At 48.5% G+C, this 21,768-nt stretch overlaps 1 protein-coding gene across 2 annotated transcripts in view; it reads right to left on the reverse strand.

Annotated features, from left to right (window-relative positions):
* Window positions 1–21,768, reverse strand: part of LOC121278460 (collagen alpha-1(XXI) chain-like) — a 468,271-nt gene that overhangs the window by 380,419 nt on the left and 66,084 nt on the right. For both annotated transcript variants that reach the window (XM_041188910.1, XM_041188909.1), the window contains exons 4-5: window positions 12,634–12,799; window positions 12,289–12,514 (exon numbers count right to left, since the gene is read on the reverse strand). In XM_041188910.1, coding sequence (XP_041044844.1) covers window positions 12,289–12,514; window positions 12,634–12,799 — 392 coding nt within the window. The remainder of the gene's footprint in view (window positions 1–12,288; window positions 12,515–12,633; window positions 12,800–21,768) is intronic.

A 21,768-nucleotide genomic window follows, 5' to 3' on the forward strand; every position in this document is an offset into this window, starting at 1 on the left:
GGTAAAATGGAGTCCTACCCGCCGACGAAAACGGTGGGTTTTCACACCATAACTTCCCGAGCTGGCCTCATTATTTATGCAATCCCGGGAAACATGCCATTTCCATGGCGGGCGGGCTCTCATTCGCCATCACCCCGCTGGCCACCATTTTAAAGAGCTGCTGCCAGCAAAGCACTCATCGCTGCCAGCTCACTACTGCTGCCCGGGAGGCATGGCCAGCAAAGGCAAAAGGACTTCAACAACGCAACCCTCGAGCGACTCCTGGATGCCGTGGAAGCCCAATGTGATTTGCTGTACCCACACTCTGGCTGCAGTATGGGTAGCAATGTCACCAACCCGGCTTGGGAGATGGTGGCAGTGGTGGTCAGCGCGAATGCCCTGCAGAGGAGGACAGCCACCCAGTGCCACAAAAGGATGAATAATCTCCTCTGTTCCACCAGGTTAAGTCACTCTTTTCATCACTCCCAACTCACAAACCCATCACACACTCACAGGGCTCTCACTCACTGCCAGCGCAAGGGACATCACCATTCACTCTTTCACACAGACCTCTATTGTCCTAATCCCTTCCATGGGACCTCTCACCACATATACAGGCCAGGCATACTTATCATCTGGCCCGGCAGGAGTCCTGATACACTCTCCTACACTCTCCCCATCTCTATGCATGCAGGACAAACCGGCTCACAACAGAAGGGAAAGGTCGTTGACCGGTGGAGGGATGCTGGAAATCAAAGTTATGACAGAATTCGAAAACAAAGCCATCCAGCTGGTCAGCGATGACCGGGACCGGCCCTGTGCTGACGGTGAGGTCGGCGCTGCTCTACCAAGTGAGGATCCAGCAGTGCAACATCCATTAGGCAACCAAGCCGTGAGTGATGTGTCCTCTTTCACAGGCCACTGCCATGCACTAATTATCTCCCCTCGCTTTTGCAGGCACATCTGCCAAACAGCTGACAGAGTCCATGACCCGGGGCCTCCAATCAAGCTCCAAAGAAACCTCTGAGGAGGAATCTGAAGGCACTCTCCCTGAAGTCCCATCACAGTGCTCACCCACAACTTCCACTAGCACACAGAGACACACCTCAGTGGGACCTAGCTTTATAGTAGCCTCGGAATCAAAATCTGGTATGCACATTGCACTTTCTGATCCACAGCAGGCAGAGGCAGGGAGTTCCCAGCTCCCTAGCACTCGGGAGGGTTGCTGGAGGCCAGGATGTTGCTCAGTCCGAGTCAAATGACGAGCCTCTGGACTCAGTCATGTCATAGTTGCTGGAGCTGCAAAGCCAAGCTAAGGAACAATAGGAAGGGATGCTCGCTGCACTCCTCAGGTTGCAAGGCATGATGGAGGAGTCCGTCCATCTTCAGGCTGTTAGCGCTGGCATTGCAATGCAGCAAGGTCAGCACGGTAGGATGGTGACCACCATGGAGACCTTCGTCCAGGACACCACTCCTGCACTGTTGCACAGGCTTAACTCCATCGCTGATGCCACAGTTGACCTCCAGCAGTGTGTATATGACAGGGGTGCTGGGCAGCTCGATCGCACTCCAGCTACTCCTTACTCTCAGGGAGTCAGCAAGGGGCCCTCAGGCATGCATTGGAAGGAGAATCAGCAAGATAAAAGCAAAAAACTGCTGATGCTGGAAATCCAAAACAAAAACAAAAATACCTGGAAAAACTCAGCAGGTCTGACAGCATCTGCAGAGAAGAATACAGTTAACGTTTTGAGTCCAAATGACTCTTCATCAGAACTAAGGAAAAATAGAAAAGAAGTAAAATATAAGCTGGTTTAAGGGGGGAGGGGCAGGGGTGGGACAGGTAGAGCTGGATAGAGGGCCAGTGATTGGTGGAGATTGCCAAAAGATGTCATAGACAAAAGGACAAAGAGGTGTTGACAGTGGTGATATTATCTAAGGAATGTGCTAATGGTGACATTATGGGTAGAAAGCAGGACGAGCAAGGTACAAGTAGCCCTAGTGGGGTGGGGGGAAGGGATCGAAATAGACTAAAAGTTAGAGATAAAACAATGGATGGAAATACATTTAAAAATAATGGAAACAGGTGGGAAAAGAAAAATATATATAAATTATTGGAAAAAGGGGGATTGAAAAAGAGGTGGGGATGGAGGAGAGAGTTCACGATATAAAGTTGTTGAACTCAATATTCAGTCCAGAAGGCTGTAAAGTGCCTAGACAGAAGATGAGGTGCTGTTCCTCCAGTTTGTGTTGAGCTTCACTGGAACATTGCAGCAGGCCAAGGACAGACATGTGGGCATGAAAGCAGGGCGGTGTGTTGAAATGGCGAGCAACAGGGAGGTCTGGGTCATGCTTGCCGCAGGTGTTCCGCCAAGAGGTCACCCAGTCTGTGTTTCGTCTCTCCAATGTTGGGAGCAGCGAATGCAGTAGACTAAATTGAGGCAAGTGCAAGTGAAATGCTGCTGTACTTGAAAGGAGTGTTTGGGCCCTTGGACAGTGAGGAGGGGGTAAGTAAAGGGGCAGGTGATGCACATTCTGCGGTTGCATGGGAAGGTGCCGTGGGAGGGGGTTGAGGTGTCGGGGGTGATGGAGGAGTGGAACAGGGTGTCCTGGAGGGAACAATCCCTGTGGAATGCCGCCAGGAGGGGTGAAAGGAAGATGTATTTGGTGGTGGCATCATGCTGGAGTTGGCAGAAATGGCAGAAGATGATCCTTTGAATGCGGAGGCTGGTGGGGTGATAAGTGAGGACAAGGGGGACCCTATCATGGTCCTGGAAGAGAAAGGAAGGTGTGAGGGCGAATGCACGGGAGATGGGCCGGACACGGTTGAAGGCCCTGTCAACCACCGTGGGTGGAAAACCTCGATTGAGGAAGAAGGAAGACATGGCAGAGGAACTGTTTTTGAAAGTGGCATCATCAGAACAGATGCGACGGTGGCGAAGGAACTGAGAGAATGGGATGGAGTCCTTACAAGAAACTGGGTGTGACGAGCTGTAGTCAAGGTAGCTGTGGGAGTCGGTAGGCTTGTAATGAATATTGGTGGATAGTCTATCACCAGAAATTGAGACAGAGAGGTCAAGGAAGGGAAGGGAAGTGTCAGAGATGAACCAAGTCAAAATGATGGAGGGGTGGAAATTGGAAGCAAAATTAATAAATTTTTCCAGGTCCAGACGAGAGCATGAAGCAGCATCGAAGCAGTCAACGATGTACCGAAGAAAGAGTTGTGGGAGGGGGCCAGAGTAGGAATGTTCCACATACCCCATAAAGAGACAGGCATAACTGGGGCCCTTGCGGGTACCCATTGACACACCTTTTATTTGGAGGAAGTGACAGGAGTTTAAGGAGAAATTGTTCAGTGAGAGAACAAGTTCAGCCAGATGGAGGAGAGTAGTGGTGGATGGGGATTGTTTGGGCCTCTGTTCGAGAGAGCCCTCAGACCATCCTGGCAGGGGATGGAGGTGTAGAGGGATTGGACGTCCATGGTGAAGAGGAGGCGGTTGGGGCTAGGGAACTGGAAATTGTTGATATGATGTAGGGTGTCAGAGGAATCGTGGATGTAGGTGGGAAGAGACTGGACAAGGGGAGAGGGAATGGAGTCAAGATAGCAAGAAATGAGTTCTGTGGGGCAGGAACAGACTGTCATGATCGGTCTGCCGAGACAGTTCTGTTTGTGGATTTTGGGTAGGAGGTAGAAGCAGGCCATCCGAGGTTGGGCGATTATCAGGTTGGAAGCTGTGGAAGGAAGATCTCCAGAGGAGATGAGGTCAGTGACAGTCCTAGAATCAATGACTTGATGTTCAGTGGTGGGGTCCCAGGGGGAGGTAGGAGGAAGCGTCTGCGAGTTGAAGCTCAGCCTCTGTGAGGTAGAGGTCAGTGCGCCAGACAACAACAGCACCACCCTTGTCAGCAGGTTTGATGACAATGTCAGGGTTAGACCTGAGAGAACGGAGTGCAGCAAGTTCAGAGGTTAGAGTGGGTGAGAGGAGCAGAGAAATTGAGATGACTGATGTCACGCTGACAGTTCTCAATGAAAAGATCAAGAGCAGGTAAGAAACCAGAGGGAGGGATCCAGGTGGAGGGAGAATATTGGAGGTGGGTAAAAGGATCTGTTGAAAGGGGAGAGGACTTCTGCCCAAAGAAGTGAGCACGGAGACGAAGGCGGCGGAAGAAGAGTTCAGCATCGTGCCGAGCCCAAAATTCATTGAGATGAGGGCATAAGGGTATGAAACTGAGTCCTTTGCTGGGCACTGAACATTCAGCATCAGAGACGGGAAAGTCAGAGGGTGTGGTGAATACACGGCTGGGGCTGGGATTGGAAGACAGGATGGGGACAGAGGGATAGGCAGGGGTGGAGGGTCCTGGATGGGCGTTGGTGTTGATGAGTTGTTGGAGCTTGTGTTCCTTTTCAACCGAAAGAAAGAGACAAAGTTTCTTGTTGAGGTGTTGGATGAGACGAAGAATAAAATGAAACTGGGGTCAAGGGCAGCTTAGAAATAGGGTGCTGCTGGATGGAAAGGTCAAGTGTGTTCATATGGCGGCGCATGGCACTGAGTGTGGATCTCAGGATGCGACGAGAACAGCAGTCCAAGCAGCGTTGTGTGTCCCGGAGATACCTGTAATCCTGGGTGGGTTTGAAACATGAGGGATGGAACTTTAGTTGAAATCCACGTGGGGTAAGTCAAAGAACTTCAGTTGAAATCCATGTGGGGTAAGCCGGAGAGAATCAGCAGGTGCACGCTCCAGGACCATCTGCCCAGGTGCATCTGGGAGTGATCGGCCCAGTTGAATCCTATCTTCCTGTGACCTCCACAGATCCAGCTTCACAGGCCGAGGAGGGTGCCAATGCCACAAAGCAGGATCCCGAAAGCAGGCCGGGGCTCTCCAAGTCTTGGCCCTCCAGAGGACGCCTGCCAAAGTCATCACAGTGAGGGTGTCACAGTCAGCAGGCTGCCTCCACCTCTGATGTGGATGTCTGGGGAGCACCAAGATGTAGTGGCAGGCTTAGGAAAGTTAGGTAAAAGCAGTTGCACAGCCTGGGCATGGGTGTTGACCACTTCTACATACTGTTCACTATTGTCAATAAATTCCTAAGAATGTCACTCTGCCTGTGGTTCCTTGTTCTGATGTGCAATGTTCTTGTCTCTCAGATGTGAAACCTTTCTGCACGAGGTAAAAGGCAGGTGTCTCAGTCCAGGACCTCTTCCCTGTGCTCTGTGCAGCCTTCAGACCACAAAGATGGTCCAGCCTCACACTCCCTGAAAACATTACTGATGCCTGCACCTCGACGGTGCTAGTCATTGTTGTGTGCTCTCAGCACCTTTAAGGTGGGGCTGAACCCATCACACCAGCATCTGCAACCAGTGATGCTGTGCACCAGCTCCTGAAGGGCCGAGATGCTGAAGGTGGACGCAGCATCAGATGCATCTAAAGTTTCATGGCGGAGTCTCTGAGATGGCCCTGATCATGGAGCACAAGCGAGCTGCCTTCAGCCAGACAGGAGTCAGACATTCTCAGAGCCTATGTGAAGATCTATGGAGTGTCCTCACTGCACGTTGTCATCATCATCCTCCTGCGATCGAGCGACTATTCGGGCCTCCACTGCATCTCCATGACAGGAACAATCTCCCAGGGTGCACTGATGTTATGATAAGCCAGACAGGAGTCAAACATTCACAACTGCAATGTGAGGATCTATAGGGACACCTCACAACATGTCGTCATCATCCTCCACAATTCTGGCAGCTATAAGGGCCTCTCAAGTGCGCCTGCCTCATTTAGCCAGTACGAGAGCCTCAGCCCCGACATCGTCACCACTGAGGACCCCCTCACCCTCATCACTGCCGGCGTCCACCTCATCAGAGGAGATGTGCAGCTCAACGAGAGACGGCGAGGATGCATGACACCCTCTGTGGACTGTACTGCAGGGCTCCACCAGACCGGACCAGGCTCTGGAACCACATCTTCGGCAGATCGATGGTCTGCTCTACCAAGCTGCGAACTGGTGCACGAGTCTCATTATAGCGTTGCTCTGCTGCTGTCTGAGGCCGCCACACGGGCGTCATCAGCCACGGCCTCTGTGGGTAGCCCTTGTCTTCAAGGATCCAACACTGCAGCCTCTTGGACCCTGGAATATGACAGGGGTCTGCGAGCGACCCAGGATGTAGGCATCGTGCACACTCCCTGGAAACTGTGTGCATACTTGCAGGATGCGTTTCTGGTGGTCACATACCAGCTGCACATTTAGTGATTGGAAGCCCTTGCAGTTGATGAAGTCCACTGAGTGTAACGATGAAGACCTGAGTGCCACATGAGTGCAGTCAATTGCATCCTGCACCTGTGGGAATCCTGAGATCAGGGTGAATCCAATGATACTTGCATCCTGGCCGTCCTGGTCCCAGGCGAAATGCAAAAAGTTGTGTGCCATGGAGAAGATGGCATCTGTGACCTCATGGATGCATTTGTGGGTGACAGATTGTGAAATCCCTCAGAGGTCACCTGTGGAGCCCTGAAAGGAGTCACTGGCATAGAAATTGAACACCACTGTCACTTTTATAGCCACTGGCCGTGGATGCCCTCCACGTCCTCTTGGTGCCAAGTCCTGCAGTAAATGGCAAGTGTGAACCACCAGGTCCCTCGACACGCACAGTCGTTGGCGACACTGGTTCTCGGTCATCTGCAGGAATAGCACAGGCGGTGTCTATAGACCCTGGATGTCGCTAGGCGCTGAACAGCCACGGCTAGGTGTCACTGCTGGGTAGTGTGTGCGGGAGCCACTGCCGCTCCTTCTTTATGAGGTTGCTGCTGCTGCCTTTGCGTGGTCAAGTGCCTCAGTTTCTCTCTCCTCCGTCTTTACAGTCTCTGTAGGCCTTCCTGTCATGGAGATGCAGTTGAGGCCTGAATAGTCGCTCGATCGCAGGAGGATGATGATGACAACATGCAGTGAGGACACTCCAAAGATCTTCACATAGGCTCTGAGAATGTCTGACTCTTGTCTGGCTGAAGGCAGCTCGCTTGTGCTCCATGATCAGGGCCATCTCAGAGACTCCGCCATGAAACTTTAGATGCATCTGATGCTGTGTCCACCTTCAGCATCTCGGCCCTTCAGGAGCTGGTGCACAGCATCACTGGTTGCAGACGCTGGTATGATGGGGTCAGCCCCACCTTAAAGGTGCTGAGAGCACACAGAGTATGAGAGAACTCTGTGGTGCCTGCCCACTACATTCTGGCAACAATGACCAGCACCATTGAGGTGCAGGCATCAATAATGTTTTCAGGGAGTGTGAGGCTGGACCATCATTGTGGTCCATGGTTCTGATGTGGTCCTCCTGCAGCATGAAAGAGAGAGAGACGTGGTTATCTTGGCTGTACCTAGTACCTTTCCTGGCCGTGTGGCCGGCTCTTAATGCTTCCTGCAAAGTGCTGGTCACCCCTCGGATGGCCAGAAATGAGTGCGCTGCATGGCTACCCTGTCAACCTGAGACATGGGGGACACTGGTCCAAACCAGGATGCTGAGATCACAAGGAGCTGTAAGCACCTCCAGCAGTGACTGCTACATGGCCAACATTGGCGAGGAGATTGTACAATGTGTGCAGTCCAACTGCTCTGTAGTCCAATAAGTTGGTGGCGGACTCAAAGTCTGTGCCAGGGCGGGTAAGGTATGGAGCACTTGGTTGCCCTTTAGTGCCACTGTGTTGCTTGCATTGGCGGGCAGGCTACCAGCCTGACCCCAAACATATCACTGTGGCTGTGTCTCATCTGTTTTAGTTACAGAGGCATGGTCAGTTTATGCAGGTGTTCTTAATGTGTGGCCACTCCCCTCGCTTCCCCAGCCCCCTCCGCCTCGATTGCCTGTGTGGGGGATGCAGCTCCAAGGCAGCATTTGACCCCCACCTTAGCAGTCACCTCTGAGGCTGGTCAGCGCTTGCCCCCAGACACCAAAACCCCCACCCTCAGCAGCCGCCTTCGAGGCCAGCCACCACCCACAGCGCCCCTGAGGTCTGTAAACAACGGGCGAGCTGTGGAGAATGCTGGTGCTCACTCAACTCAGTTCCCCCAAAATGAAGGCCACCAAGTGCATGTTGCCTGCGTGCTGTTGTGAAACACATTGGTGTGCTTTTCTGCAAACCTGGACATCACCCGGCGGAGTTCCAAAAGCCTGGCGGGATGGCCTTTTAATTATATGCTAATTTATTACAATTAGCTCCCCGCCGACCGATGACAGGAAACGTGGCTTGTCGTTGGCAGGCTGAGCGGACGATCACGACCTGCCTTCACGCCACCATGAAGCAGGCCGCACCATATTTTCCGTGCACGCCACCTATCACGCCCGCCGTTAGCAGGCTCAGAAAATTCTGCGCACTGATCCTGGAGTCTTCCTTCAGTATCCTGATGACTTGTTCAATTCTTAGACTTGTCTTTAGTCCTGCTTCAGTGGGGTGCTTTGCTGCAGTGCTGATCATCCTACAAAAAAGTATAATGAATCACGGAGGTAGCCTCATCACTCTGCAGCCAGCCTACTCTACCTATGCCCCTATGGTTGAAATTAAATTGACCTTTTTTAACAATAGTCTGCAGTATGTCCTAACATATGGAAAAAGTCTCTGTAAACAAACTGAGTTAGCAGTGTCCCTTTAACGATTAACAGATCCTGCACATTGTACCTTTTGAACAGTGGTGCACAGATTAAAATGTGAATGGAAAACCAAATGTTCCAGAGTCTAAAATGGGTGATGTCATTCCATTATAAGTCCAACATCTGGATGTGGTTGCCACTATAGGATGGGCACTTCTTCAGCCCACCCTGAAAATGAGTATGATTTATGTTGTGGCTCCTATACAGAAGAATTCCCAGACCCCAGAGTTTAATCCGCTGACAATGAAAGAACAGTGATATAATTCCAAGTCAGGATGGTGTGTAACTTGGAGGGGAATATGCAGATGCTGGTATTCCTAAGCAGCTGCAGTCCTTATCCTTCTAGGTGGAAGAGGTCATGGGTTTGGAAAGTGCTGTCAAAGAAGCCGCATCTTGAAGATGGTACACACTGCTGCAACAATGCACTGGTGGTGGGGAGAGTGAATGTTTAAGGGGTGGATGGCATTCTGATCAAGTGGGCTGCTTTGTCTTAGATGGTGTCAAGCTTTTTGATTGTTATTGCAGTTACATTCACCTGGGGAAGTATTCCATCACACTCCTGACTCGTGCTTTGTACCCGGTGGGACAGGCTTTGGGAAGTCAGAAGCTGACCCAAAATTTAACCTTATACTTTCCACTGGGAAGAATCCTCAGACATAAAGCTGTTGTGTTTTAAATCTGCTGCAACAGTTGACTATTGTGACTGGCTTGAGGCATTTCTATGCATTCTAATGCAAGTCAGAACTTTCTTCAAAGTCTCTTCAAAATACTGAGGACGGAACCGTCCCAGATATGCACTAGGTGCGGTAGCGGGTGGGAAAAAGAACGTTTTACCCACCGGCCGCAATACTGAGGACGGAACCGTCCCAGATATGCACTAGGTGCGGTAGCGGGTGGGAAAAAGAACGTTTTACCCACCGGCCACAATGGCGGCTTTTTGCGCTGTATCATCCCAATCCCACCTTATTAATTATGCAGCCACAGGAAACACGCTGCCTAGGTGACAGGCAACCTCCAATTTGCCCGCCCTGCCATTGTACCTGCCATGATCCAGTGTGGGGGCGGGGTGGGTGGGGGGGGGGGAATGATTCCAGCGAGCAGGGCTTATGTTAGATGCAAATGTATTAAAATGACTTTCCTGATGTGTAGCGGTGGGAAACACTGACGGGCAGAGCAGATGATCGCAAACTGATTTCACAACGGCATAAAACTGATTTTTGGCTGCTCACTACATTGTCCACTCACGCCAGCCATGACACCCGACGCCAAGAGGGACAGAAAATTCCGGCCTGAGTCTTTGAATGGTGTTGTGACATTCAGGTTATACTTGGAGCAAAACAGTAAATAAGTTATGACATTCTAAAATTTTAAACCAGGCACAAGGTGATTATTATAAACTTTGGGCCCGCCTTAGTATCATTAAACTCCCCAGAGCTGTCCCTAGCAATCAGGAGTTTATTTTCACTATGCAATATCCAGATATACAATAATGTAGACAGTAGATGTAACAAAGAGGGCTGGATTTCCAAGGAAGCAAGAAGACTCTGCAACACTTGAAAAATGTGGAAGTGCCGCCCCCATTTCCAAGAGATCCAATTTTGGCAGGGGAAGAGGGTGTGATTCACACAGGAGGGAAACCAAACTCAGCAGGGCCATGTGAACTTAATGCTGAGTTAACAGAACCCCATTTTGTATTTTGCAAGGGTCTTAACCCACAATATGAGAGTCATAAATTAATGGAGTAGACGCAAATACGCTTAAAGAATGGATAAGGTTTGTATAACTCAAGATCTGAAGTTTTTTAATATCTCCTGCTCTTTAAACCTAAAAACAACAGGTTGTAGCTGTCATTGAGTTAACATAAAACCTCTCCTGGACCACTTTGATTGGCAGGTTAGAAAAAACACTAGCATCTGGTTGTGCAGTATCAATAGAGGTTTTTGTTCAAATTTCCCTAAGGGTTATTATTATGTTATTATGAATGTTTGGCTGAGTTTCAAATTCTAAAATACTCTCCGCAAGGGATTCTGAGTTCACAATTCAAAAGACAGCTTAAAGAGGCTTTTAAAGGTTCCCTTTTCCACAGCAGGCTTCCCCCAAGGTTCACGAACAAAGTTACCTGGAGGGATTCCCACAGCCTTCAGAAACCCAACAGCCTTGTAGAAAATATCATGAGAAGGGAAATTTGAATTTGATGCAGGGATTTATATTGTGAACCTGATGTACTTTAAGTGCATGTCAGGTTGTGACCTGCCACATTTTCTGACCAAGGGAAAATGGCAGGCAGTGGAAATTCCAGGCAACTATTATGGCTGCTTTCCAATCAGTGGATAGCAGCTCAGCAGCCTAATCAGTGCCACTGCTAGCAATGGCTATGCTAAGGCTACAGCTGAATGAAAAGGGCACCTCCATGGCTGTTGCCCTCAAGGGAAAGTAAATAGCGTCTGTAAATGTCAGGGTCAGGCAGGCAGGCCCTGGCAATCATTGGAGTGTTCAAGCGTCAGTGCATCTTTGCTGCTGGGGGGGTATTCATGCCAGGGGACTCGTCCATGGGCCATGGAGTGTCCAAAAAAGAGGGCCCCCAAGTAGAACCCACTGGAAGGCCACCATATGTCACTGGGTGGTCTCACCCAAGCTGCAGAACCCCCAATGAGGGCAAAATGCCTATGGAGGTGGCAAATAGCCTTTAAGTCCATTTAAGTGACTCAATTGAGCTCCAGGCAGGCAGCCAATCTGACTTGTTCTTAGGCAGTCCCCCAGGACCGAGGATAAGTTTCCTTCACTCCGTGGTTTGGGTCCTGAGGTGACTAAAAAGTCTAATGCTGATTCTGCACACACTGCCACAGGTGGGGCAGTTACTGTTTGATGAAGGGGGTGGGTGGGATGCTCCGATTTTGATATGCTTCTTTCGCTATTTGCACTTAGCCTCCATCCGGGCCTGTCGGAGACGTTCAAAATGGTTGGACCCCTGCGAATGCTTCTTCTCCAGTTTGAGCGGGCCCGAGCAAGAGATTCCCATCATATGTTGCATTTTTCAGGGAGGCTTTGATGATGTCCCTGAAACATTTCTTCTGCCATCCTGGTAACCATTTACCATGATGAAGCTTGGAATAGAGCTTCTGCCACCTTTCTTACTGGTAGCAAAATCATATGACGGTGGGAGGACGTCAGGCAACCCTTCCCCCACACCATTTTTCCAGCCTTTCTAGCTCCCAGTCTGCAACCAAAGGGCTGACAAAATTCCATCCACTGAAACATCAACACAGACAAAATAGGTTGAATGGTCTCCTGCTGTGCTGTATATGGTTCATGGAGCCAAACCCAGTAAAATTTGAAGAAGAATTGAGGTTGTGGGAACTATCCTGGAAAATGGCAAAACATTGGAAACAAGAGGAAGGTAGAAATCCAGTCATCATGTGATGTACTGGTAAGTTTGTTTTTCTAATAGAACTTTGTAATTTCAAATTGAAATCCATAAACAAAAAGGGCTCTACTTGTTTTCTGTAATTCCTAAATTACAAGACAATGGCAAAATTTTTAAAAAATAAGCCTACAGATGGAATTGCTAATGAAAATAAATGATAGTTCTATACACTCAGAGAAAATGTTGCATAAGTATGTCTCTACTGAAGAGGCTAGCAAACAAAATAAGATAAACAGCATTTAAGATATTTTCTACCTTTATAAGAGGAGAAGTGAAGGTCACAGACTGTGTATCATTCATCATGTGTGTTGTATAAAAAATTACTGTATTGTCTTCACCATTCAACGTAACTGCTGTTTGAACTGTGCCATCTAGAGCTAGAATTCTCCACAAATCCCATTTTTCCTTAGTTACAGGTCTCTTGAATCGTAATGTGGATACAAAGACATAGGAAGGAGGAAGGCCATCAGGAAAAATATCCCTGCAATGAAAGTCCTTGATTTATGAATTACAGAATACTCCACAAAAATCATAAGCAATGCTCCAATAAAAAGATAAAAGGAACAGATCTTCTAGTAAGTAGATCCTGAAAACAAATACCTTGTTTTATCTGTTAAATCACTCTGCGATGTAACCCTATAAGCTTTTTTGCCACGGTAAGAGCCTTCAACTTTACTGGCTTTTTTCCTAATATTTAAGCCAACAAGGATATCAAAGCCTTTTTCATCTCGCGATGCCACAGGTATTCTTGTAGGGCAGACAGTTTCTGAAGAGGACAAAAATAAATGTATCGCTATTAAAGTTTACACACACACACACACTGATGTACAAACACACAAACAGACACATGGCACCGTCCACCCACCCCTCAGCCCGACCAAAATGTCTGTGGTCAGCCTGCCCACCTGAAACCCGGCTGCATTACCTGATTAGCCAACAGCTCTGTAGTCTCAGCAGCGCCTGAGTCAAGTAGTGGTCACTGCTGGGACTACCAGCAGTCCCTGAAGAAGATTAATGGATCCTGGACTTTGGTAAGTCCAGGGATTTTGGACGGGCCTGCCTAGCAGACACCAGTGGAAGGTGGTGGTGGGGGAGCTGGGGGCTGTGTTTTATAGGCCAGGGGGAATGCTTAAAAGGGGGTGTAATCTTGAGGGGGAATGGCACCGATGGCACAGGGGACACCCCCACCCCCAAAGAAGTATCCCCCTTCCTGTCTGACAGCAGCCCGTGCAATGAAAGCTGACCGGTTGCCAACCTTGTTTCCGCCTTCCCCTGCCGCACGTACTAGAGCAGCCGAGGCGGAATAAGGTCCATGCATGGCCATTAATTGGCCGTTTACGGGTCTCAATAGACCCAAGGGTAGGTGGGCTGCCTGACGCCTTACCTGCCACTGTAACACGGGAAACGGGTTGGGTTGGGCGGGAAGGTGGCGGGCAGGCCACCCATTTTATTTTACAAGCCCTGCGCTTTCAAATGTGCAGGCAGGGTCTGTAAAATTCATCCCATGGGATAATCTATGAAATATTTGGTAAAATACAAGTTTAAATAACAGTTGTCAGGTTAAAAATATTAATAGGTAAGGTTGAAACTTTGACATTTGTATTTTCAAATTAAATCTAATGTAGCAAGGTAATTAAAAACCAAGCAAGATTTCAAGAGTTGTCAAGTATCAAAAATATTGTTCCTAACAAAGCTGTATTGCAGGTATAACATGAAAATATAAGAAAACCTTGGGCAACATTGAACTATTTTGCTAATAAGCCCATTTCTTCCACAAAGCACAATTTTTACTCTTATGGACTCCATTCTATTGCTTATAAATATAAGATCATGGATGAGAAGGTCATTTGGCTGATTTCAGCTGGTCTATCATGCTGGATCCCAGAATTTCCAACTAATTTCTTAAATAAATGCAGTTTCTGAATTCTACGACTTCATACAGAAGTCTGTTCAATGTGCTAATCACTCAGTGTAAAGAAATTCCTGATATTTGCTTTCAAATAGTTTCAATTTGTCCAATGCTTGTAATTTATTTTGAAATAATTTTCTGGAGCCATTTTTCTATACTATACAGTTTATTATCTCCAATAACTCAATGATATCACTCCTCAGCAACCTACTTTCAAGGCTAAAAACACAATTTTCTTCAGTTTTCTGTTAAACCTCAATTCTCTAGCATTGGAAATCATCCTTGTCCTTTTTTGTTAAACTGCCTCAAACACTTGAATGTGTCTCTTGCTCAATTATGGTCTGACAAGCACAGTGTACAATTTAAGTGTCACCTCCTCTGCCTTGCCTTCAGCATTCTACTTGCTTTGTTGATTGCAGCTCTGTCATAGTTAGGCATTTGAGTGACAAGTGTACCAGGACCTCTACAGGATTTCTTTCAACTTCATTTTTTATTATTTTGACACCACTTTGAAAATGTGCATTACCTATTTTTTTTTTCCTGTATGCAGTGCTTTGTATACATCCATATTAAATTTCTTCTGTAATTGTTCCATCCACTTACATATTTTGCTTGACTCATTTTGTAGTTTCTGACCTGCCTCTTCCAATTCAACTGCTCCTCCTACTTTGGTACCATTAGTTATTGTAAATTAAAAACAGTAGTGGTTCCAGTACCAATCCCTGAGGTATCACTCTTGGCATTTCCTGTCACCTGGACTTTGCCTGAAATCCCAATCGTACTAATCTTAACTAGTAGACTTTCACGCAAAGTGTTGTCAAGTGCCTTTTAGAAGTCAAGGTAAACCACGATGTACTGGTCAATGAAGCTAAAAGACAACATGCCCACTGGCATCGGGCATGTTCTGTGGCATGAGCAGACAATATGGAGCGATCAGTTTCATGAAGGCATGAAACCAGTTTGCGATCGTCCACTCGGCATGTTCTCACCATCGGACATCGGGAACCTCACTGTAATCAGCATATCATTGTAAGGCCTAACCCTCCCACCCCGCTGGATTGTCTGCCTGCATTAGTGGGAAAACACGCCAAAGTGTTTCACAACAGCACATAAACAACTTGCATCTGGCAGGCTGCACTTCACTCTGGATTTCAATGTTTGTTTGTCTACTTTGCATCGGTCAGCACTCGCAGTCATCAGCACCAAGCTTCACAGGCAGCACCACATCACTTTTAGGGAGCTCAAGGGTAGGTCTGTACCTATCAGATCAGCCAAATGTGGGTGGCTTTTCAATGGCTGCAGGGCAAGGTCTTGCTTGGGGAAGGGGGAGAAATGGCCTCAAACAAGGGAAGAAGCTTGAGAGCCTAACTGGGGAAGGAGGGTATCCAAGGGTGCGTGTGGGGGCACATGTTTATCTGTACAAGTGGCTTCAAGATGGTGAGTGCTGAGGAGGGAGTCTAGAGGAGATGAGGCCAGATGGACATGTGAGGATATGTGTGTGAGAACGGGTGGTGATGTCCTTTGAGCTGACAATGAGTGAGACCTAATGAATGTGTGATGGGCTTGAGTGTGTGGGCAACATTTTCCCCCCGTTGGGGGGGAAGGGCGGGAGTGGGCGCAGGTGGGCTTCCGATCAGTGCCTCCAAACAGGGGCGTGCCGCCATTTTACATGGGTGGGCCAATTAAGGCACGCCCAGTGTGACTTCCGCCAGGAAGCATTATGCACTCCCTGTGTGGGCAGTGGGGGGATTCCTTCAGCCAGGAGTGCACTCTTTTGTGCATGCACACGGAAGAGTGCACAGATCTCCCTGAGGCAAAGTGCTGCCTCGGGGAGATCGGCTCACATTTTAAACTTTAAATAAAGCTGAGAAAATAATTTCCCTGCCTTGTTCCCTCATGTGACACTGTCACATGAGTTGGGACATGTCCATAACCTTTATTTTAAAATATTATGAGATTTTTGAATCCTCATGAAACCTCATCCCACCCGTGGATGAGGTTTCATGCTTTTTCAGAAGCCCGTCAGGGTTCCCGGCCTGCCTGCCAACCTTAAGGTTGAATGAGCAGGTCCATTAATGACTTCAACTACTTTGTTAATGCCCTTAATAGGCCGTTGACAGGTCGGCTGGAACACAGCCGAGTCGGCTGCACACCCACCAAACTGAAAGTCTGAAGGATGCGCCATGACATCGGGGACGCACTCCTGATGTCACCCTGCATCGGCAAGCGGGCCCCACCCCCACTTGCCAACCAGAAGATACAGCCCTGTGAGTTTAGAGTAATGAGTTGGTTGCCATACCCTGGCTGCACGAATGAGATCATTTATCCTCTATCTGCATTGAATGGCCAACCTCTTCTGTACAGCATTGTCAGCAAATGTGATAAAGAACAGAGCAGAAAAAAGAGGATCACATGAGTAATCCATAGAACAATCAAGCACTGCCTTTCGGGAAATCTCACAGCAGCATGTCTCTTACCCAAAAATGCAAAAGACCTGTTTTTAATCAACACAGGTAATTGAGAGGGCAGAGACCTAGTCAGAACACACCTTCATCAGTTGTCTGTCCCAAGTGGGAGCTTAATTTCAGGCGACAGGAGGTCACCAACCGTTACCAAACAAAGGGTCTCTGGCACTCAGGGAAGTGGGGTTCAGGAATGTTCTGCGTTTGGGATGTGGGCGAGGTCGGGGAGGGCTACCAAGGATACGGAGATCCAAATATTCCTAGTGGGGCACACAAAAGCAATCCATCTCCTCCTAGGGAAGTAAAGGAAAATATATTTGCGTTGGCATCTTCTTGGAATATAGGAACAAGAGCAGATCCTTTAACTCCTCGAGCCTGTTTCACTTTTCAGTGAAATCATGGTTGATTTACAATCTAACTCCATATATCTGCTTTTGCCCCATGTCACTTAATATCTTTAATTAACAAAAAGCTACAAAATTCTTGAAGTTTTCAACTGATTCATCCTCAGCTGCCATTTGAAGCAGAGGTCCAAACTTTTACCACCCTTTGTATGTAGAAGTGCTTCCTAATTTCACTCCTGAAAGGTCTGGCCCTAATTTTCAGACAATGCATCCCAGTCCTAGACCCTTCAACCAGCAGAAATAATTTCTATCTACCTCAGCTGTTCCCATAAATATCTAGAAAATGCCAATAAAATCACCCCATCACCTTCGATATTCCAAGTTTTACAACTCTAGTTTCCGCAATGATTTTTTGTAATTTTCCCCTTGGAGTCCAGGGCCTGAATTTTACCTTTGTTGGGCGTGCCTGATCGGCAGGCCCGGGAGTGGCTGGGAAACCCACGATTGATCCCTGACCGCGATTTCATGCTGGATGGCCAATTAATGGCCAGCCAGTGTGAAATGCGTGCTGAAATGCTTAGTGCTGCTGGGGTGGGGCTGGGAAGAGGGCAGGCGATGTCGTCACCATGAGCACGGGTGAGCGCTGCAAGGAAGCTCCCTGCAGGCAGACAGCTGCCTCAGGGAGCTGCAGACCTGAAAATCATTAAGGGCAGCATTTTCCCGTCAGTGAGCGCGGTGGGTGGGGGGGGGGGGTGGGGGGGGGGGGGGGGGTGGTGGGGCTTGCCAACGTGTAAAATGACGTGCAGTGACGTCAGGCAGGCATCCCAACATCACCACGCATCATTTAGATTTTCTGTTCGGCGAGCGCACAGTCGAATTGGCTGCGTGCCTGCCGAACTGTCAAAGGCCTATTAAGGCTTGTTAAAAAGTAATTAAAATAATTAAATGAGCTGCCCATCCAACCTTAAGGTTGGCAGGCAGGCGAAGAGCCCAGGCAGCCTTCGCATTTTGATGAAACTTCATCCATGGGCGGGATGAGGTTGCATGAAGTGATTAAAAAATCAGTAAAATTTTTTCCAAAATTTCATTAACATGTCCCAGTTCATGTGACACTGTGCCAAGGGAGATCTCTGTGCTCTTTCGCGAAAAAGCACAGGGAACCACTCAGGGAATCCCCCTCTGCCCGCACAGGGAGTGCTCCGCATTTCCAGGTGCACGTCACGATGGGCGGCGCAGATCCGATCGGGGGTGCCAATCGGGTTCGCACCCAGCCCCACACAACCACCCCAATAGGGGGAAATTTCTGGCCCAAATAAAGGTTTTAAAAGCTGAAAAATAATGTCCACGTATCACAATCAATCACCTGAAAATATAGCTGATAAAAATGCTGCCCACAGATATTTATTTTTATTTTATTTCAAACGAAATTTCATCCTGCCCTTGGATGGGATTTGATGAAAAATGCAAAGTCCATCTGGCCGATTCACCTGTCTGCCAACCGTAGGGTTGGATGGGCCATGAAAAATTGGAGACAATTGCGCCTTTAATGGGCTTAATTTCCCCCTTAATTGTCATGGGCGTGGTTCTGACTTTTACCTGCACCCGCTGAGCAAAATATCGCGCGAGTGCTTGATGAAGTTGGGACACTCACCCAGCAACTTCTCGCGCAACTTTATACCCGATCGGGTCAGGTGCGTGCCCACCCGCAGTACATAAAATTCAGCCCAAGGTATCACTCTGGTAAACGTACACTGCACTCCCTCCAAGGCCAATATATTATTCCTATGGTGGCGTGCTTACAACTGCACACAGTGGGTAGAATCCTCCGGTCCCACCAGCTGTGGGAAGCTTGGCAGACCGAGGGACTTAATTTGGCAGGAGGCCAAAAATCAGTTTCTCGAGGTGGGATGAGCTTTAAGAATTAAGTTCTAGGACTTTAAAGGTGGATTAAAGGCAGATCAAGCTTCCCAATGAACAATGTCGGAAAGCCTGTCGTATGCACTAGCATGTCATGCATGTTCATTAAAAGGCCACCTTGCTGCAATTAAGTTCTCCCTCCAAATTGAGTTCCCCGCCAGTCAGAAATTAGAATGTTCACATTCATGACTGTATATAAGTGGCATGCACCTGGTGAGCTTGAATTTCTTTCATGATTTTGAGCTGAGTAGATACGGCTTTTGCCTTCTTGTGGACTGCTCACAAATCTCAGCCTATTGACTCATATCGGGTGCTCGTAGGCTAAGCTGTGTGAAGGCTTGACACAGTGTGCAGGCTAAGGGTGGAAGAGGAGTACGGTGGAAGGGTGGAGCAGAGGCTGGACAGGAGGCAGCAAGAATGGAGTGGGGGTAGGGTAGAACAAAGGTTGACACGGGAGGCAGGCTAAGGTAAAAGAGGGCTAGAATGGAAGAGTGGAGCAGGCGCTGGACATGGAGGGCAGGCATGCGAAGGGTGGAAGGGGGAGGGTGGAATGAAGGCTAGACACGGGACGCAGGCTCAGGGTGGAAGGGGGACATGATGGAAGGGTGCAGCGGAGGTTGGACATGGGAGGCAGAGGAAGGATGGAAGGGATGGAGGCTTTCTGTGGAAGGAAGGCACACTTGGGTGGAAGGGGATGCAGCAAGGGAATGCGAGAGTGCAGTGACATGGGACAGAGGGAAGGGCCTAGCTTGTTGGGTAAGCGGGTCCTGTAGTTGGGTAGGCGAGGGGGTTTCCCGGCATGGATGGTGATAGAGGGACGGTCCTAGAGGATGAGGTCGGTGCTGTTGATGGTGGGGTCCAGATGGTTGAACTGAGGGTACGGGGCAGTGGAGGGAACAGTCACAGTGAGAGGGGGTAGTGGGATGCGGTAGGGTTGGCAGGTCCAGGATGATAGTCGGGTAACTGAAGGTTGCATGAGGGGCAGGGGGTTCATAGAAACAGATGAAACAGGTAGCTTGGATAACGGGAAAGGTCAGGGTGAGCATGGGGACAGTAACAGGTGTAGGCTCAGAGGGGAGAGAAGGCATGTGGAGGGTGATGGTAATAGGTACAAAGGTAACAGGGAGGTTCGAGGGTGACATAGGAGGAGGAATGGTAATATTGGGTTGGTCAAGGCTAATGGGGGGATCTTGGTGGGTGATGCGGGAGGGTAGAAGGTAGTGGAATGAGTCTCAAATCTCACACACATTTTGGGAATCTCATTTATGCAATGCAGACAAACTGTGATACTTTGAAGTGGGAGGATGGTCTTTTCGGGTGGGTGGAGTTCAAGGTGAGCACAATTAGCCAACTGAAGGGACACCTTAATAATCATGGGGAAACTGGATGAGAACCATGCTCAGTTGTGTTCTCCTCTCTATGCTGAAACCCACACGGTAGCAAGTTTGTCCCTGACTCATGGGCCTCATAACATTGAAGTCCCAACAACATCTGGAATTGCTGCTCATTCTGTGTCATTTGCCATCTGCTGTTGTCAGAGGCAGGGATGAAGGGAGGGAGGTGGATGCCTCCAAGGGGCACGGCTGGTGGATGGCAGCAAATTCCTGACTGCAAATCTCAATCCTCCTGGGTGAATGGTCATGGCTGATAAGGTTCATGTGGTAAGTCTTTCTATGCTGCCGAGGTAGTCAGTAGAGTCTTCAGGATCATGGGAGCAGGCTGACTTGTGTCTGAGGGTGGGTTCTCGCACATCACTGTCATCAACCCGGTCAAAAAGCAATGTTTCTATGTGCAGTCAGGGAGGAACACTCATCTTTATTCCTTCAGGATGTTCTTCACCTGGAAGGGGTGGGATGAGAATGCCATGTGACAGGGCTTAGCACTGGCCCGGTGGCTCTGAGATGGAAGCAAATCTGAAAAGAATATGCTCACTAGATTTATTACTGCAATCTGTTCACAGGTCCACTGAGGCCTAGATGATGCAGGCTCCAGGCAACTCTGCATTTCCACTGGCTCTCATCCAGATGAGCAGGAGGAGGGCCTGTCGCAGGTTGGCACAGGGCCAAGAGGAGCAACAGCCTGAGCAGCAGGGGGCAGCAGGGCCTCAAGAAGGTCAGAATGCTGGTGACCAGGGTCCACTGCAACGGAGAGCATTGGCACAACCACGGATATATAGCAGGCAGTGGAGACACTTTAAAATATACCAGAATATGGTTGCAAACATATGCTAGCTTTTCCACAACAACCTGCAGCCGCAAGGACTTGGAGGCAATCCCATGCTGGTGGTCTTCAGCTTTTTTGCCAGTGGTCCTTCCACGGGGGACCTGTGCAGCAACTCTCAGTCAGTGACATACCAGTGCGTTCAGGACAGCACACCAATTTGACCCTGGATACTGGTGGATGGTGAGTAAGGAATCTTAATTTATTTTACTTTAAACTTTTAAAAAATTTTCATAAAAATCTAATTTTGTTTGTAGTTAGCATTTAACTGAAATTTACAGTTTAAATTCCAAAGTTAAGGTGGGTTTTAACAAGGTCTCCACAGGATGAGCAGTTGGGCTTAGTTAATTAAAGAAGCAGCTGAAACTGGTTCCTCTGTGACTGGGTCAGCTAGCCTTTGTCTTAGGAACATATAAAGCCAACCAACTCAGTGCGACTTAGAATAAAATGCTGGGAGTAAGGGAGCTAGTGGGGGAAGGAAAAGAGGTGCTCCTTTGCTTTTGGTTTTGGCATTTAATAATGCACGAGGAGCAGCAGCTTTAAAGAGTGAGGGGAACCAGGCCCGAGACCAGAGTGGGACCGGGAGCCAGCATGAAAGGAGAGACGGCCTTGCAAAGTAGGACCTGGTGAATATTTCTATTGCCCAGTTTTTAAAATAAAAATTGGTCTTTAAGTTAGATTAAGTAGTGTTTAAAGTATAAGAAATAAGATCCCTAGTATAAATTTAATATTCCTTAAACTAGAAGTAAACGTAAAGGGAGTAATTTAAGGGTAGGTCATGGTAGGACAGCTCAGCCACATGGAATACTACTCCTGTGCAATATGGGAAATCAGGGACACTTCCAGTGTCCAGGGCGACCACGTGTGCAGGAAATGTCTCCAG

The sequence above is a fragment of the Carcharodon carcharias genome, chromosome 5, assembly GCF_017639515.1.
Source record: "Carcharodon carcharias isolate sCarCar2 chromosome 5, sCarCar2.pri, whole genome shotgun sequence".
NCBI classification, from domain to species: Eukaryota; Metazoa; Chordata; class Chondrichthyes; order Lamniformes; family Lamnidae; genus Carcharodon; species Carcharodon carcharias.